The 20,176-nt window shown below is 33.7% G+C and overlaps 2 protein-coding genes across 7 annotated transcripts in view; one reads left to right on the top strand and one right to left on the bottom strand.

Moving 5' to 3' along the window:
• Positions 1–20,176, top strand: part of fancb (FA complementation group B) — a 108,788-nt gene that overhangs the window by 21,311 nt on the left and 67,301 nt on the right. For 5 of the 6 annotated variants that reach the window (XM_067409367.1, XM_067409370.1, XM_067409366.1 and 2 more), the window contains 3 exons: positions 7,262–7,411; positions 9,091–9,317; positions 9,851–9,958. The gene's annotated coding sequence lies outside the window, so the exon portion shown is untranslated. Of the gene's footprint in view, positions 1–7,261; positions 7,412–9,090; positions 9,318–9,850; positions 9,959–20,176 lie in introns of those variants that run through there. The other variant, XM_067409368.1, reaches the window with a different exon arrangement.
• On the bottom strand, positions 891–16,776 carry glra2 (glycine receptor, alpha 2). Its single transcript, XM_067409379.1, has 9 exons — positions 16,400–16,776; positions 15,205–15,338; positions 13,342–13,409; positions 9,861–10,084; positions 9,295–9,377; positions 9,080–9,217; positions 7,253–7,467; positions 3,452–3,601; positions 891–1,322 (listed from the first exon to the last, which is right to left on the bottom strand). Exons 1-9 carry the CDS (start codon positions 16,465–16,467, stop codon positions 1,074–1,076), a joined length of 1,329 nt encoding a protein of 442 aa, XP_067265480.1. The 5' UTR covers positions 16,468–16,776; the 3' UTR covers positions 891–1,073.

The following is a 20,176-nucleotide window of genomic DNA, read 5'->3' as shown; positions in this document are numbered from 1 at the left end:
AAGTGTAATATTTTAAATGCATATATTAATATTTAAAAATTGTATGCAATAGTTTTTAAAGTTAATGTAATATATATTTAAAAAAAATCTTATATTAAATTGTTAAATATATAAATATTTTACAATTTTATATAAGATGCTTTATATATAACATTTTAAAATATTAACATATATAAATATTACACTTATATATTTAAAAAATATATACTACATTTTATATATTTTGTAAAATATATATCTTAGTGTAATATTTTAAATGCATATATTAATATTTAAAATTTGTATGCAATATTTTTTAAATATAATGTAATATGTATTAAAAACTCTTATATTAAATTGTGAAATATATAAATATTTTACAATTTTATATAAGATAATGTTTTAAAATATGAACATATATAAATATTACACTTATATATTTTGAAAATATGCTAAATGGTAAAATATTACTACATTATATATATAATATATATATAACATTTTAAAATACTTTTTATTTGTGTGTATATAATATATATATATAAAATACTTTTTATTTGTGTGTGTATATATATATATATATATATATATATATATATACACACACACAACACAAAAAGTATTTTAAAATTGTACATATTTTTAAATATATAATATAGTGTAATATATAATATTTAAACATTATATATATATATATATATATATATATATATATATATATATATATATATAAATATATACATATATATACATATTTTTTTTGTAAGTTTTAATTTAAATTATATTACATTTTATTATATTTACCGACTTTTCTAACATATTATAGTATAGTATTTAATAACATATAATATTTCTTTTGATTTGTAGGTGAAATATAACCTGAACATTGATGGTTTAGATCTATAATATGGTCTAATTGTGGTGTTTGTGCAGTAAAATGTGTCTAGAAAGAGGAGGAGAGTGACGAGTCGATTCATAAAAACGATCAAGATCCAAAAGACAATCATATAAAACAGCGTCTTTCGTAGGAAACCTTTCACTGCTGGTCAGGAACACAGACTGTCACAGTGTCTCTGTTAGTAGCTTCATCAGAACTAGACTTTCCTGGCGCTCTCGTGTCTGATGATCTTGTATGTGATCCAGTAGAAGATGTTAAAGATCAGGAACACCAGCGGGAACGCCGCCCGGGATATAGTGTCGATCCGCTTCGCTCTGTCCACAAACTTCTTCCGGTTTACTTCCGTGTCCTTGAGGATGGACGGCTGCTGGACGGCGTTGGTCGCAGCGCTTTTGACCGCGGCGCTGTTGTAGCCGGAAAACCGTCCGTCTTGTAATTCCTCCTCCTGCGTGTTCAGAAATAAAAACACTTGAGCTGTGAAACCACAAAACAACTTCACAACATCTGAGCCTGAAACAGCTGGAGGGCGGATCGCTCTCAATCAGTTAACGCTGCGCTTTAATGAGCGTCTGTATTGAGTCTCAGGTGTGGAGTGTTTCACGGCCTTCAGCTGCTCAAATCATTCACTGGAGCGATAATCAAACTCTTGCACAAGAGCTGCTGTCTGTGCCTCTGTGCAAGATTATTAGTCTGATCCAAACGTCTCGTGTGTTCACATCAGTTAACTAACTAATAATGGGCAATATATATATATATATATATATTACAGCTTTTAACTGAGACTGTATATTTTTTTATACATTATGAAGCGGCCTCTGTTTGCCTTGATCATAACTTACTATTATATTATGTTATTCTTTGATGATTTTTCTTTTATAATCATATATATTCAAATATGTCATAAAACTGCATTACATCACGTTTGAAGAAGATTTTGAGTTCCTCACAGAAAACATCATGTGATTACAAAAGACTGTCATGTTAAAAAAAATAATTTATTGCATAAATATTAATTTAAAATATGAATTTTATTAAAATACACACATATACACGAATATATGCAATTATATATATGCTATTTTTATTTTATAAATATTTTATAGTATATTTATCAAATAAAAAATCATATATATATATACATAATTTTTATTGTATAAATATTATTTTATAATATATATATATATATATATATATACGTATGAATTTGTATTTTATAAATTATTTGCTGTAATTCATAATTTTATAAAATTAACTTCAGAAGACTGTCATGTTATTAAATTAATAATTTACTTATTTTATTATAACACAGTTATTTATAATATATGTAATTTTTATTGTATAAATACTTTATAATATATTTATACAATAAAAATTCATATATATATATATACTTATTTTATAATACACATACAATATATATTCATATATTTATATATATATATATATATATATATATATATATATATATATATATATATATAAAATTATTTATAATGTATGTAATTTTTATGGTATAAATGTTATTTTATAATATATTTATAATATAAAACTTAATATATATGTTTTATTTTATAAATTATGTGCTGTAATTTGTAATTTTATAATTATGAATTATAAAAAAATAATTTTAATTTGATAAATTATTTATTTAAATTTTATTTTTTATTTAATTAAAAAACATTATTATTTATGTATTTTTTAACTAGAACATTTAGTATATTAAAGCAACATTTTAATTTGTTATTAAACAAATGACAACAATTAAATATATTAAAATGGTAACACAGATTGTCCAATCAACATTTTAAACACAAATAAATCATTGATTCGAATCGAGTTTGGAACTGATTCACAGAAATTAATCTTGACAACTCTAATAATCAATTCACAATAGTGTATATAATCAAACTTTAAATAAACAAAACCTGAAAATGCATGAATTATCACTTATTCTCGCTCACACATCAGATGTTTGATTAACTACAGCAGTTTGTTCCTCACATATGACTTCAGAAGACTAATATTATGATTTATGATAGTGTGTTTTTGTACATTTTGGAGCTTGACAATAAAAATCAGCCTCCACTTAATCTGAATGGAAAAGAGCTTCTTCATTTGCGTTCCTGAGGAGAAATAAACATGAGTGAATGATGACAAACTTTAATTATTGGATCAATTATTCCTTTAATGTTATTTTTGTCCCATTGGAGATTCATTTCAGCCCAAAATATGAGTAATTCCTGCACGTTTGTGAATAATTAATGAGTAAACAGACTCTCCGTTTTCAAAGCGCAGCGCTGGAGATGTTGAAGTAAACAGGCGATTATTAAGCGTTTGATCGAGTGATTTCTAATTGACTCTGGTGTTAATGCCCTCCTCGTTGGGACGATAAAGCTTATCCATTTTAGCTGGCGAGGCTAATTTAGTTTCTGAGCGGCGGGCGAGTGATGGTGTCTTCAGTGAGGAGCATTTGGCCTCTGGCCTTCACACTAAAGATTGTTGAACCTCCTCTAGCCGTCGGTCACAGACGCGCCGCGTCACACGCCTGACAGAGCGTTCTTCGTGTTTCGGTACCTTTTGATTTCGTCTTTGCCTTCGTTTGAGCCGCAGAAACTCCTTCTGTTGTCTGGAGACGAAGTTCACTCCAGCGTATTCCAGCAGAGCGGCGAAGACGAACAGTAAACACACCGCCATCCAAATGTCTATCGCCTTCACATAGGAAACCTGGAACAAAACATACTCATTTATTATTTATAATAATAGTTCATGATACTTTTTATAATATGATATATATAATTATACATATAAATAAAAAAAAATTATGCAATTTTATATATAAAATTATTTATGTATCTACTTAAAATCATTTATATATATGCATGTGTTTTATTTTTTAACTTAGAAAATATTATGTATTTTTATATAGAAAATTATATATCATATAAAAACTAACATAATATATACAAAAGGGTTAGAGTTAAATTATTTATATATACATCATTATATATTTATAATATAAATATCTTTAATATGTGAGAATAAATGTATGCATTTTTATAAATAAAATTATATATAATATGAATAACTATAATAATAAATATGAATAAATAACAAATATATAAAATGTCATTTTTACTTTATTTTTTATTTAAATGAAAAATATTTATTATTATTTATGCTTTTTATAAATTGATATATAATATGAATCTTAAAAATATAAAATGTCATTTTAATTTAGTTTTTATTTAAATGAAAAATATTTATTATTATTTATGCATTTTTATAAATTAATATATAATATGAATAACTTAAAAATATAAAATGTCATTTTTATTTAGTTTTTATTTCATTAAAAATATATGTATTTATGCATTTTTATATATAATATATATGTATACATTAAAAAATGTATATATATTATTTTATTATATATAAAATAATTACATTATATATATATATATATATATGTATGTGTATATATGTTATTTTTTTAATATGTGTATAAAATGTAATTTTTACTTAAAAATATGTATTTATACATTTTTATGAATAAAATTATATATATAATATGAATAAATTAATACAATAAAATCTAATTAATAAAATATATTTTATTTCATTTTTATTTAAACTTAAAAAATATGTATTTATGTATTTCTTATATATAAAATTTTATATGTATAAATGCATTTTATCATTATTTATAAAATAATTCAATTATATAGAGTGTGTAAAATTAATTTTGTTTAACAACATTTTAATATATTAAAATAGTAACAAAGTTTTCCAGTGGTCATTTTTAAACAAATAAATCAATGAATCAGTTTCGAATCGATTCACAGAAATTAATCACTGAATTCACAATAGCATATTACTCTTTTTAATTCACTAATCAATATTTTACCAGCACTAACTACCATGATAAGCAGCAATATAATTAAACTTTAAATAAACTAACCTGAAAATGCATGAATTATCACTTATTCTCACTCACACATCAGATGCTCGTAATGTTTGTATGATTAACTGCTGATTATGTTTATTATATCTATAGCAGCTGCGATCAGGTTAAAATAGAGCGACAGACTAAATGACTCACTGATTTACATATTGAGTCACATGACCCTGCTGTATGTCTGGAGAAAACAACAGCTTCATCACGAGAGAAAATACTTTATTGGAAGCTCCTGCAATAAAACAGGAGCAGGGATAATCGGATTATCGGCTGTCTAGTAATGAGCGCTTTCATTTCCAAATAATGATGCCAGTATCAGATTAACATAATGACACGTGCATAATTTGAGGGTAATGAGTTAACATCCAGCTGAGGCTTAAACTGACATTTAGAGGATGTTTTTGTAGCATTTTATAAGGTTCAGAACCGAAACTCTCTTCAGTCGGAAGGTAATTTGTATTGTGTTTCGGAAAAGAAAAGCAAATCTCCCTGATAATTGTGTTGTTTTGAATCAGGACTCTTTCCATGCAATATTAATAGTCGCTTGCGTCATGTGACTCTTGATGATGCAGTGTCAGGGACTGGATTTCTCATTTACATTATAATGATCCAGTATTGACATGATCAGAAAAACACACTGGATGATGTTTGAGTGTGTGATTATTCTGGTGCTCAACTAGTGATCGACCATCGGATATGTACAGGTGCTGGTCATATAATTAGAATATCATCAAAAAGTTGATTTATTTCACTTAATTCCATTCAAAAAGTGAAACTCATTCATTACACACAGACTGATATATTTCAAATGTTTATTTCTTTTAATTTTGATGATTATAACTGACAACTAAGGAAAATCCAAAATTCAGTATGTCAGAAAATTAGAATATTGTGAAAAGGTTCAATATTGAAGACACCTGGTGCCACACTCTAATCAGCTAATTAACTCAAAACACCTGCAAAGGCCTTTAAATGGTCTCAGTCTAGTTCTGTAGGCTACACAATCATGGGGAAGACTGCTGACTTGACAGTTGTCCAGAAGACGACCATTGACACCTTGCACAAGGAGGGCAAGACACAAAAGTTCATTGCAAAAGAGGCTGGCTGTTCACAGAGCTCTGTGTCCAAGCACATTAATAGAGAGGCGAAGGGAAGGAAAAGATGTGGTAGAAAAAAGTGTACAAGCAATAGGGATAACCACACCCTGGAGAGGATTGTGAAACAAAACCCATTCAAAAATGTGAGGGAGATTCACAAAGAGTGGACTGCAGCTGGAGTCAGAGCTTCAAGAACCACTACGCACAGACGTATGCAAGACATGGGTTTCAAGTTTCATTTTTGAATGGAATTAGTGAAATAAATCAACTTTTTGACGATTTTCTAATTATATGACCAGCACCTGTATATATATCCACCAATAGCAAACCACAACCATCCAATCAGGACAAAATCAAGCCCCGCCCTACATTTTTTCTTGTTTGTGAAGCAGTTTCACTTGATATTTGACCGATATAATGACCGATTTTAACTCTTGTGCGGTCTTCCTTTGGGAAGTCACACTCAGGGTCTTTGGGGTCTCCAGACAGGCAACAAAATGTAATTTTGTAACAAAATAATTTTTTTTTTTTTAAACAAATGTAATTTTACTCTGTTTATCAATGTTTTTACTCCACATTTTTGCAGTTTTTGGAGGATTTATCATATTTTTAAAAAAAAATTCATTACAAGTAAAAATAAAAGTATCTTTTATTGTCATAATTGTGACTTCATAATATTTAGATATGAATCCAACTGAAAATACTTGTGAAAAGAGTCTTTCAGTCAGTCAAACAGCAAATAGTGGAGCTCTGCTGCCATCTACTGGATAAAGTGATCATTTTTTACTTTTAAAACTGCATTTTCCAAAAGATGGGCAAAAATCTCACACTAAACCATGTCAAATTATCCATGTGATTCCCATGAATGAAAGTCAGAAATGTGGGTCTTTTATAAAGTGAATTTTACATAAAAAGCTGTTTTTGTATAAAAACCTATTCAACAAAATACTTATTTATATATTTATATAAATTTAAAAGATATGATGAATCCTCCAAAAACTGCACAAATCTGAAGTAAAAACATTAATGAACTGAGTAAAATTACATTTGTTTTTTTGTTGCCTGTCTGGAGACCCCAAAGACCCTGAGTGTGACTTTTTTTTCTACACTAACATAAAAACAATATATCGCTCATTTTTTTTATTTTATTTGTAGATCTAGTGTTAACAACTGTACAAAGTTTCATGTCATTTGGACAAAGAGAACATTTTTATTTATTTTAGCAAACGTTGTTTGGGGTCTAAAAAGACCCTATAAGGGTTAAGTAATGTTAACTAATGAAACCTTACTGTAAAGTGTTGTGAAGTGAGTAACCGGTCTGACCTTTGGCAGCGACGCTCGTGACCCCGAGCTCTGGGTCGTCATGGTGAGGACTGTGGTGATGCCGAGCGCGACCCGAGCCGGAGCGGCGTCCATGTTGATCCAGAAGGAGACCCAGGAGAGGATGACGATGAGGAGGCTGGGGATGTACATCTGGATCAGGTAATATCCCATCTGCCTCTCCAGGTGGAACTTCACCTCGATGCACGTGAACTTCCCTAAACATGAGACAGACACAGAGACGCAGGATTGATTCATCGTGAAATGTGTTGAATGGAGATGAGAATTGATTGATGGGGTCAGGTGAGAATGAAAGTCGTTTCACTCCTGGAGCACGTTTTTGTATTTTGATTAAAAATGATAAAGATTCTTATTAGTTTAAAACCATGTGCACTTACATATACAGGCCTCTAAATGATCAACATGATCAAACGTTTGTTTGCACACAATCTCTGGTTGTCTGAGTGATAGTTTAGACTTTTTATCAAGTAAAAGACTTCACTTGTTTCATTACTGGATGAATCTGCATTTTTGAACAAATCTCTTGAATTAATGATTCAATGACTCACTCATAAAGACTTCACTTGTTTCATTACTGAATGAATCTGCGTTTTTGAACAAATCTCTTGAATTAATGATTCAATGACTCACTCATAAAGACTTCACTTGTTTCATTACTGGATGAATCTGCGTTTTTGAATGAATCTCTTGAATTAATGATTCAATGACTCACTCATAAAGACTTCACTTGTTTCATTACTGGATGAATCTGCGTTTTTGAATGAATCTCTTGAATTAATGATTCAATGACTCACTCATAAAGACTTCACTTGTTTCATTACTGGATGAATCTGCGTTTTTGAATGAATCTCTTGAATTAATGATTCAATGACTCACTCATAAAGACTTCACTTGTTTCATTACTGGATGAATCTGCGTTTTTGAATGAATCTCTTGAATTAATGATTCAATGACTCACTCATAAAGACTTCACTTGTTTCATTACTGGATGAATCTGCGTTTTTGAATGAATCTCTTGAATTAATGATTCAATGACTCACTCATAAAGACTTCACTTGTTTCATTACTGGATGAATCTGCGTTTTTGAATGAATCTCTTGAATTAATGATTCAATGACTCACTCATAAAGACTTCACTTGTTTCATTACTGGATGAATCTGCGTTTTTGAATGAATCTCTTGAATTAATGATTCAATGACTCACTCATAAAGACTTCACTTGTTTCATTACTGGATGAATCTGCGTTTTTGAATGAATCTCATGAATTAATGATTCAATGACTCACTCATAAAGACTTCACTTGTTTCATTACTGGATGAATCTGCGTTTTTGAACGAATCTCTTGAATGAATGATTCAATGACTCACTCATTGACTTGCTTGCTTCATTATCTCTTGAATGAATGATTCAATGAGAAAAACATGTTTTAACAGTCACTTGTCGTCACCTACTGGTGTAACAATGTAACTGATACAATCTTTAAAGCATCAAGATACTTTCAAAAGGTGATCTATTTTAATCTCTACTGTAGACATCAGTTTTTATATCTGAACAATAAACTTTTTGTTTGAATGATTGTTTCATATCTATACATGACAGCGGCTCTCTCTGGATCAGGACTCAGATCTGAATGTTCACTGTGATCGTCAAAGCTTTAATAGACGGAGACGAATCACTGTCATTTAGGAGTAAGATCGATATCTTTTAATGATTAATCGTGCAACGCTAGAACAATGTAAATATACTTAAACACACAGACACTCTGGTCCAGTTTCATCAGTCATGAGTGTATATAAACATCTTCTGACCTGTGTTATAGTGTTTGGTGCAGTAGCCCAGGTCCTTCTCGTCTCTGATGATGAACTGTGGTAACGTCAGACCATCAGCCACCTGAACGGGACCTTTATCAAGCCACTCGAATATCAGGTCGTTCATGGTGTAGCCGACTGTAGAACAGCAGCAGAAACACAGCGTCAGAACATGAACTACAACACCAGATCCGTGACACTCCTGATGTACTTACAGCTCTCCAGCTGCATCGTGCAGGTCTGTACATCCATCGGGAAGTTCTTCAGATCCATCGGACAGGACAATATTAATGTCAACCTACGAACAATGCGACAGTCAAGGCGTGTTTATTTCTATAGCGCTTTATACAGGATTGTTTCAAAGCGTAATAAAACAGTTCTAAACTTGTCTTTAACTCGATTTCTGTGACTCAAGGTAGATGAATGCATCACCTGACGCGCGCAGCTGAAGCGACACTATGACTTATGCATGAATTCAGAGCGTGTGACACTGACGCTCGTATTGAGCCGCGAGGAGCTGATGTGTGCAGATTTATATAAATAGAGCATCATTTATGAAAACTAGGACAGCGTCATATCAGCTTATTTTCACAACAGAACGTAACAGAGACTCTGTTTGTCGAAACGTGTCGATTTACAAAAAGAGCTACAAACATCTCCTGTTCGCTCGCAGTATGTAGTATAAGCGGTATTATCACTATATTTGATGAATTCTGATGTTATTTGGTTTGTGTTACACTAAAACATCCACCTTGTTTAATCAAATGCCAGATCCTCGTACCTGATGCTGTACAGAACGGTTCCGTCCTTAAAGATCCTCAGGAGCTTGTTGTCCGTGGTGACGTCGTGGAAGTTGGCGCCTTTTTCGTTGGCGAAGAACAGGTCGGGTTTCCAGATGGAGTCCAGCATGGACGGGTCCAGATCCAGCGAGGAGTCCGGATACTCGCTGTACGCCAGCCGAGGGTCGTTCCACTTCTGCCTCAGGAAGATGTTGACCCGGTAGTCCTGACAGACATGAACGTTTGCTCTGAACTTCACACACTCTTGAAAATAAAGCTGCTTTATTGGAAGTGATGGTTCTTTACAGCGGAAAACCTTTATTTCTAAGAGTGTGTGAAGCAGAATGAAGGTGCTTATAGTAGAGGAAATGATATTCAGCCTTAAAAAATCAAAAGTTGAGAAAACTTAAAAGTTTATGGCAACAAACTTCAGCAGATTTTTGAGTTTTCTCAACTTTTTGTTGTATAAACTGAGTACATCAAGTTGAGAAAGAAGTTTGTTGCCTTAAACTTTAAAGAGTTTTCTCAACTTTTGATTTTTTACAGTGTAAAATTGGCTCGTTTTTAATGTCATGTTGACTTTTTGATACAGAAAACACCCAAGAGAGTGACTTTAAAGTGCATCGCAAAGCCATTTAGTAACATTTCTGTGTTTTTGTTAAAAGCTTGTGAAGCAACTGTAGAAATCCCGTGTCATTCAAGGTTTTCATGAGATGAAGCTCTTTGAAAACTGTGTTGAATAAAAAGACTTTTTGTTCCACAAGCAAATTGTGACATTACAAAAAAGATTCACCCTATAGAAACCAAGTTAATTAGCTGCGTACATAATGACAAAGATAATTAATGTACTCATCAAAACGTTAAACGAGTGTGTGCATTAAATTAGTAGTTCTTACATTTTTTTATCATTTGGATACATTTGAAATTGCTAGTAAAAAATGGCAACACATTAAATTAAACAAGTAAAAAGTTAGTTTAAGGTCCAATTCTCACTATTAACTAACTTTTTCCACAATAATCTAATTACTGCTTATGCCCCTTTCACAATATGTAATATAAGATCCCCAGAATGTGTGTGTGAAGTTTCCCCACAGATCATTTATTACAGCTTGTCAAATTCGCCCCTATTTGGGTGTGAGCAAAAACACGCCGTTTTTGTGTGTGTCCCTTTAAATGCAAATGAGCTGCTGCTCCCGCCCCTTTCCAGAAGAGGGCGGAGCTTTAACAGCTCCACAACAACAAATCTGGAGAATCTCACGCAGCCAAAATGAGGAAAGTGTTCAGCCTTACATTGTTCAAACCGGAGTCGACACTGATGGAGAGACTCAGGAAGAAGTTACAACTTTTAGACGTTTCTGAATGGTTAGTGGATAAATTGATGTAGTTGCTGTGGAGTTGATTCAACTCATCCACTAGCATGTGTCGTCATGTTCATCTTTTGTGTTGAATTGATCCTCGTTTGTGAAGCAGTCCGGCGTAAAATGACGGCATGACAACAACACTCGACTACAACAACTCTTCCTCTTCTCTAAAGCAGCCCAACATGGCCCCGCCCCCTTTGTTGTGTGTTCTCGGGGGCGGGGTTTATGCAAATTTTAGGGTTAGTGATGTCACAAACCCAGGAAAATGCTCGTTGTAGTCCCTACCAGCCATTTGTTGTAGTCCTTGCATTGAACTTTGAGCGTCGTAACTCTGCAGATGTTCTTTATGATCAAACAGCAACAGCGTAAATGCTAAAACGCTTTTTCAAAGATGTCATTTTGTCCGAATTCATTTTTAATTTCGCTGCTGTTCATTAATGATTAGTTGCTCAAAAACATGTAAACAGAATTAGCATTTGATCAAAGCAGCTTCTCTCTCGTTTGTGCTTTTAATATCCACTCGAGACGCGTTTGGATTTTGGGCTGCAGTAATATTCCCTGGAAAAGAAGAATGAGACTTGACTCCAGGTTTGGGAAATGCGTCTGAATATCTCCAAACATTAGACTAGTCAATCTGAATCGAGGGCCTGCTGGCTTTATTGGATTTTATCCATTTGGAGTTGATTGAAACTACATTCTTAAAAATAATAATGATTATAAAAACAAACACTGTTTTTCTTTGCAACAAGGACAAGTAGTAGTAAATGGAGTCTTTAGCCATGTTTCCATCATTTTGGGATATTGCATAAAAAAACATTGGATGGAAACGACAAGATGCGCAAAAACTACGATGGAAACTGAATAAATCCATCAATAAACTCATGTGACTATGCCTCAGCAGAGGCTGTGATTGGATAACTGCACTAACCAGTGGACCAATCACATCGCAGCATCTCAAATGTTGGTTTGGTGGTTCTGAAAAACTCAGAGCCTAATTATTCAAAATAAATTCTCATTCAAAATATCTGACTTCCTGTTGGTCTGAGCTAATGACTGTAAATTAGAAAGTTGTCCGGCTCGATGAAAACAATATATGTACCAAGTTTGGTGACTGTAGGTAAAACTAACCCCTAACTTTAGACAAAAGGTGGCGCTATAGAGGCCCTCCTCCACGCCCATTTCTAAAGCTTTGCCCATGTCTTCTGGCTGGCAACTCTGATGTGTTTCATGCAATTTGAGGCATGCTAAGTGCCTCAGAAACCCCCATAATGAATATTAAAGTTTTATGAGTTGCCATAACAACAGTATTCAAGATATCAAGAATCCTTTCACAGGTGTGCATCTGCAGTGTCTTGACATTATTCTGACAAAGTCTGAAGCAAATCGGGTAAAAATAAGAGGTTGATTTCACAGCATTTTGAAAGTGACACACTTCCTGCTGCCAGTTGGTGGCGCTATGACTTTGATGACGACGATTCCTACATGTGTGCAAAGTTTGAAGGGTTTTTGAGCATGTTATGGGACTCAAAAGTGCCCAAAAGTTTGAAAAATTCACCTAAGGAAAACAATAGGGCCTTTGCTCTTTTTGAGGACTTGGGCCCTACTAAAACCGATGCGCAACAATAAACTTGCGTGACTTTGCCTCAGCAGAGGCTGTGATTGGATAACTGCACTAACCAGTGGACCAATCACATTGCAGCATCTCAAATGTTGGTTTTGTGGTTCTGAAATGCCTGAGTCAAAGTCTGTCATCAGAATGATTTGAATTAATTTCCTCCAGAAGCGTCTCGCACGATTGTGTTCCCGAACACCAGCATCCAAACGCAAGATCACATGACAGCGTTTATTGTGTTTCGTCTGACAAATTCATTTATGATGAGCCACTTTCATTTTTATTACTAATATTTTGCATCAGGAAGTGACGATTTTGCTCTCTTCAACACATGGGATGGAAAGCTGCTTTATTCGCAAATGTTTTATGCCATTTTCCAATTTTGCACAAATTAAATTCACATGTTTGGATGGAAACACAGCTAATGCCATGTGACTTCAAGGCAGAGGCAATAATTCTTGTCAAATTATCTTTTAATCAAAGCAAAGGCGTAAATGACAGATCACTTACCATAGTCGTCTCTGTCACGGAGCCAAAGCTGTTGATGAATATATTGCATGTGACGTTCACAGGTGGACCTGCAGAAACCCCATGAGAAACACATGATGGAATAATTGAGCCAAAATTCACCATTCAAGCCTATAGCTGATATATTTAAACATTCAAAAAGAGTCTCTTCTGCTCACCAAGGCTGCATTTAATTGATCAAAAACACAGTAAAAATTGTGAAATATTATTCCAGTGTAAATCAGCTGTTTTCTATGTGAATATATAGTAAAGTGTAATTTATTCCAGTGATTTTCAGCATCATTACTCCAGTCTTCAGTGTCACATGATCCTTCAGAACTGATTTGATGCTCATGCAATGTTTGAGTGATTATTGTTTCTACACCAAACTTTTTTCTCTCTCAATAAATATTTGCGAGTAGTTTGTAGCTTGTCATGCTTGTTGGAAATCATGAAAGGAATTTATTAAAGTACTCTAGGTGCAGGTTTCTAAAAATAATCCATTAGATGCGCCTCTGAGGCATTATGAACCTCATGGATGTTTTCTAACAAGATTGCATTTTAATCACTCCTGGGCTCAAACACCCTTCCATGCCAAACAACACTGGAATAGATCAGCTGAAGAAAAGCTGCTGTAGAGGGGAGGAGGTGTGGACGTGTGACAGACGTATTTAATCGGCGTCCTTTACCTGCCGCTCAAGAAAATAAAGCCAGATTGCATGTATGTAAGGAAGAGTTATGCTTTTTCACATGTTCATCTTTCTTTAGCGTCTAATGTTGCTATTTGAGCATGAAAAATCGTATTATTATTCTCTATATCAGTGTTTCTGAACTCCATCTTGAGGTTTCCTCATTTAAATAATGCGCAGAATAAAGGGGCGGGGCCTGGTTGAGTTAGTTAGTAGTGTGTTGAAACTGGCGGTTATGGTAAGGGGCGGAACATTTCCCAAACACCAATCAGAACACACTGCTCCAGCCGACCAATCAGAGCACAGAAGGAGGGGCTTCATAGAGACAGGAAGTAAACAGAGCGTTACTGGCAGACTGGGAAGAGAGGAGCTGCAACAATGTCAAAAATAACATTCAAGCAGGAAAACCAGTCCATCGTTCCTTTTGCTGAACTGTAATCTAATTCGGTTCCATGTTTAGATTCAAAATTAATTTTTTAAAGCAATGAAAACTTACTTAAATTGGGTCTGTTCCTCAGACAAATCATGACTTTCGATGTGGAATATAGTCAAAATGACTAGTTTGTGCTTTTTCTTTTCTGTTTTGAAGCTACAAACTGTTGCATGAAAAAGAGCTGCATGAACATTCTTCAAAAATTCTCCTTTTGTGTTCCACAGAAAAAAATAACAGCATATGGGTTTGGAATGACGTGAGAGTAAATAATGACAGAAGATGCATTAAATTGATCAAAAGTGACAGTAAAGATATTTATAATGATTTCTGTTTCAAATAAATGCTGTTCTTTTGAACTTTCTATTCATCAAAGAATACTGAGAAATAAAATGCATGAAAGTTTTTACAAAAATATGAATTGATAATAATCATAAATGTTTCTTGAGCAGCAAATCATCATATCAGAATGATTTCTGAAGGATCATGTGACACTGAAGACTGGAGTAATGATGCTGAAAATCACAGGAATAAATTACACTTTACTATATATTCACTAGAAAACAGCTGATTTACACTGGAATAATATTTCACAATTTTTACTGTATTTATTTTAAACAAATGCAGCCTTGGTGAGCAGAAGAGACTCTTTCAGAAATATTAAAAATATTGAGAATATTGTTGGCTCTTTGAATGCTAAATGTACACGAATAGAACTAGATTCTGTGTGTGAGGAACTGAACATGCCTTTGAAGTTGGGTCGTATCCGCGCATCATATCCTGACGTTCGGCCCATCAGTTTGTCCAGGAAATCAGAGGGCGACATCGCAGATGAAGATTCCCGTCCGGACAGTCTCTCGTACTCTTGTCCTGCCGTTATCCTGAGACACGGAGCAGCGACAGAGTCAAAAATCATTCACTGTTGTTCTGCTGCAAACACTGCAAACCTTTTATTTATGGGGTTATTTATTAGATTTTATTTATCTTCAAGAAAAAAAAAGATTTTCTTTCAATGTCATATCAAAGCACACAAGCTGCACAGTAGAATTAAATGAGGTCATACAGCGGGGCATGTTGTCACACTTTTACTCCACTGGATATTTTCCAGGATGGATATATTTCTGAAAATCAGTTTCTGTTTAGACACAAATACAAAAAATGTCCACCGTTTTTGTCCAGGACATAAAATACAGGTCATTAACACACACTGACCCTCACAGTGGGGCACGTTGTCACACTATTATTAATTACACATAATAGACAAACTTGACATTTATGAGAAATACCTTCATTATAATATCATTGTGGTTTTACTTATTAACCAACATATATTACAAAAATATGATACAGAATTCACAAAAATTATCGAAATTAAATTTGTTTTGAATTAGATGTTTGAAACCAATAAACAAAAGCAGTGCTTTTCCGTCGGTTTGATTAGACTTTTGATATTATCTAATTTTCCACCATATGCTTTTTAAAATAAAGGTTCTTTGTTGGCATTGATGGTTTTAAATATGTGGCTAATTTTTAAATGCACAAAAGGCTCTTTATAGTGGAAAAAAATGGTTCTTTAGATTATTAACACATTCTTTACACTAATATATATATATATATATATATATATATATTTGGAACCAACAAACAAAAGCACTCCTAGAGAAAATAAGGACCCTGTGACAACTAGCCCCTGTCTCCTTTAACATTACAAAAATAGAATGGAATCTTTATTCATCTTCGCGGATCCTGATTGTAACTAAAAACTTCCGCTTCTTGTTTGATGTTTTCTTTGACATTCTAATTTTTATTCGAGCATTCTCTAATTGCCATGGCAACCCACATCAGGATCTGCGCACAAGAGAACGAGCCGCATTTACATCTCGGAACAAACGTCCTTCTATATTGCGACTGTCTGCTTTAGCAGTCGAGCTGAAGAACATACCTGAAGTTGAGCATTTCTATCAGACACGCGAGTAAAGTTGTGAGGAGTTTCACAGAAGGGCGAGTCATTCCTCTGGCTTCGCTCGTTTCCCCTCACGGGCTCATGAACGCGCCCCAAACACCCGCCGCGTCTTCTCCCGAACTAAAGCGCAGACAGCCGGAGGTTTTCGCAGGTGATCCAAGAACCACTTCAGCCCAGATTCTCATGGTTCCTCCGTGTCAAAGAAACGACACCGAGACGCCGCGCATCTGCTGTTGCGCGTCCAGAAAAAGCCCCACAAAGCTCCTAAAATCATTCAGCGCGTGAATAAAACACAGCGGTGGAGGAAAACACAATTAGAGATGACAGGGGAAATCCTGGCTGTGGTGAAATGATGTCTGTTCAGAGTGTGGCGCGTGTCTGTCAGTCAGTGCTGGAGCATCTCTTCAAATGGCTTGAGCGCCGGGTTCAGCGCTTGGGCAGCTCCGCGCCTCTCTGTGCGCATGCGCAACAGTTCCAAAGTGATGGATCGTGAGTGGATTTTGATTAGGGAGACATCGGAATTATTAGGCTACGAATTTCGGTGAGTTTCAAAACAATCTCCTAGTACTGCGAATATATAGCTCGAGTTTATGTTTGGATTTGGTGTGCTATTTATACGCTGAAATTATGCACGCGAAAAGTGCATATCATATTGAAAAGTGCGTATTATATGTTCGCGAAAGTGCATATCATATTGAAAAGTGCGTATTATATCGAAAAGTGTGTATCATATGTGCGCGAAAAGTGTATATCATATTGAAAAGTGCATTATATGTGCGCGAAAAGTGCGTATTATATGCGCGTGAAAAGTGTATAATTGAAAAGTGTGTATTATGTGCACATGAAAAGTGTATTAAAGTGCGTATTATATGTATGCGAAAAGTATGTTTCATATTGAAAAGTGCGTATTATATGTGTGCGAAAAGTATGTTTCATATTGAAAAGTGCGTATTATATGTGCGTGAAAAGTATTAAAGTGTGAATTATATGTGTGCGAAAAGTGCGTATTATATGTGTGCGAAAAGTGCGTATTATATGTATGCGAAAAGTGCGTATTATATGTATGCGAAAAGTATGTTTCATATTGAAAAGTGCGTATTATATGTATGCGAAAAGTATGTTTCATATTGAAAAGTGCGTATTATATGTATGCGAAAATTGCGTATCATTGAAAGTGCGTATTATATGTATGCGAAAAGTGCGTATTATATGTATGCGAAAAGTATGTATCATATTGAAAGTGCGTATTATATGTGCACGAAAAGTGCGTATCCTATTGAAAGTGCGTATTATATGTGCGCGAAAAGTATGTATCATAATGAAAGTGCGTATTATATGTGCGTGAAAAGTATGTATCATATTGAAAGTGCGTATTATATGTGCGCGAAAAGTGTGTATCATAATGAAAGTGCGTATTATATGTGCGTGAAAAGTATGTATCATAATGAAAGTGCGTATTATATGTGCGTGAAAAGTATGTATCATATTGAAAGTGCGTATTATATGTGCGCGAAAAGTATGTATCATAATGAAAGTGCGTATTATATGTGCGTGAAAAGTATGTATCATATTGAAAGTGCGTATTATATGTGCGCGAAAAGTATGTATCATAATGAAAGTGCGTATTATATGTGCGCGAAAAGTATGTATCATAATGAAAGTGCGTATTATATGTGCGCGAAAAGTATGTATCATAATGAAAGTGCGTATTATATGTGCGTGAAAAGTATGTATCATATTGAAAGTGCGTATTATATGTGCGCGAAAAGTATGTATCATAATGAAAGTGCGTATTATATGTGCGTGAAAAGTATGTATCATATTGAAAGTGCGTATTATATGTGCGCGAAAAGTGCATATCCTATTGAAAGTGCGTATTATATGTGCGCGAAAAGTGCGTATCCTATTGAAAGTGCGTATTATATGTGCGCAAAAAGTATGTATCATATTGAAAGTGCGTATTATATGTGCGCGAAAAGTATGTATCCTATTGAAAGTGCGTATTATATGTGCGCGAAAAGTATGTATCATATTGAAAGTGCGTATTATATGTGCGCGAAAAGTATGTATCATATTGAAAGTGCGTATTATATGTGCGCGAAAAGTGCGTATCCTATTGAAAGTGCGTATTATATGTGCGCGAAAAGTGCGTATCATATTGAAAGTGCGTATTATATGTGCGCGAAAAGTGCGTATCATATTGAAAGTGCGTATTATATGTATGCGAAAAGTGCGTATCCTATTGAAAGTGCGTATTATATGTATGCGAAAAGTGCGTATCATATTGAAAGTGCGTATTATATGTATGCGAAAAGTGCGTATCCTATTGAAAGTGCGTATTATATGCGCGAAAAGTGCGTATCATATTGAAAGTGCGTATTATATGTGCGCGAAAAGTGCGTATCCTATTGAAAGTGCGTATTATATGTGCGCGAAAAGTGCGTATCATATTGAAAGTGCGTATTATATGTATGCGAAAAGTGCGTATCCTATTGAAAGTGCGTATTATATGTATGCGAAAAGTGCGTATCATATTGAAAGTGCGTATTATATGTATGCGAAAAGTGCGTATCCTATTGAAAGTGCGTATTATATGCGCGAAAAGTGCGTATCATATTGAAAGTGCGTATTATATGTATGCGAAAAGTATGCATCATATTGAAAGTGCGTATTATATGTATGCGAAAAGTATGCATCATATTGAAAGTGCGTATTATATGTATGCGAAAAGTATGCATCATATTGAAAGTGCGTATTATATGTATGCGAAAAGTATGCATCATATTGAAAGTGCGTATTATATGTATGCGAAAAGTATGCATCATATTGAAAGTGCGTATTATATGTGCGTGAAAAGTATGTATCATATTGAAAGTGCGTATTATATGTGCGCGAAAAGTGCGTATCCTATTGAAAGTGCGTATTATATGTATGCGAAAAGTGCGTATCATATTGAAAGTGCGTAATATATGTATGCGAAAAGTGCGTATCATATTGAAAGTGCGTATTATATGTATGCGAAAAGTGCGTATCCTATTGAAAGTGCGTATTATATGTATGCGAAAAGTGCGTATCATATTGAAAGTGCGTATTATATGTATGCGAAAAGTGCGTATCCTATTGAAAGTGCGTATTATATGCGCGAAAAGTGCGTATCATATTGAAAGTGCGTATTATATGTATGCGAAAAGTATGCATCATATTGAAAGTGCGTATTATATGTATGCGAAAAGTATGCATCATATTGAAAGTGCGTATTATATGTATGCGAAAAGTATGCATCATATTGAAAGTGCATATTATATGTATGCGAAAAGTATGCATCATATTGAAAGTGCGTATTATATGTATGCGAAAAGTATGCATCATATTGAAAGTGCGTATTATATGTGCGTGAAAAGTATGCATCATATTGAAAGTGCGTATTATATGTGCGTGAAAAGTATGTATCATAATGAAAGTGCGTATTATATGTGCGTGAAAAGTATGTATCCTATTGAAAGTGCGTATTATATGTGCGCGAAAAGTATGTATCATAATGAAAGTGCGTATTATATGTGCGTGAAAAGTACGTATCATATTGAAAGTGCGTATTATATGTGCGCGAAAAGTGCGTATCCTATTGAAAGTGCGTATTATATGTGCGCGAAAAGTGCGTATCCTATTGAAAGTGCGTATTATATGTGCGCAAAAAGTATGTATCATATTGAAAGTGCGTATTATATGTGCGCGAAAAGTATGTATCCTATTGAAAGT

This window comes from Chanodichthys erythropterus, chromosome 14, assembly GCF_024489055.1.
Source record: "Chanodichthys erythropterus isolate Z2021 chromosome 14, ASM2448905v1, whole genome shotgun sequence".
In the NCBI taxonomy this organism is placed as follows: domain Eukaryota; kingdom Metazoa; phylum Chordata; class Actinopteri; order Cypriniformes; family Xenocyprididae; genus Chanodichthys; species Chanodichthys erythropterus.
Note: the sequence above shows the minus strand (reverse complement) of the source record. Positions and strands in the feature narration are given on the sequence as shown.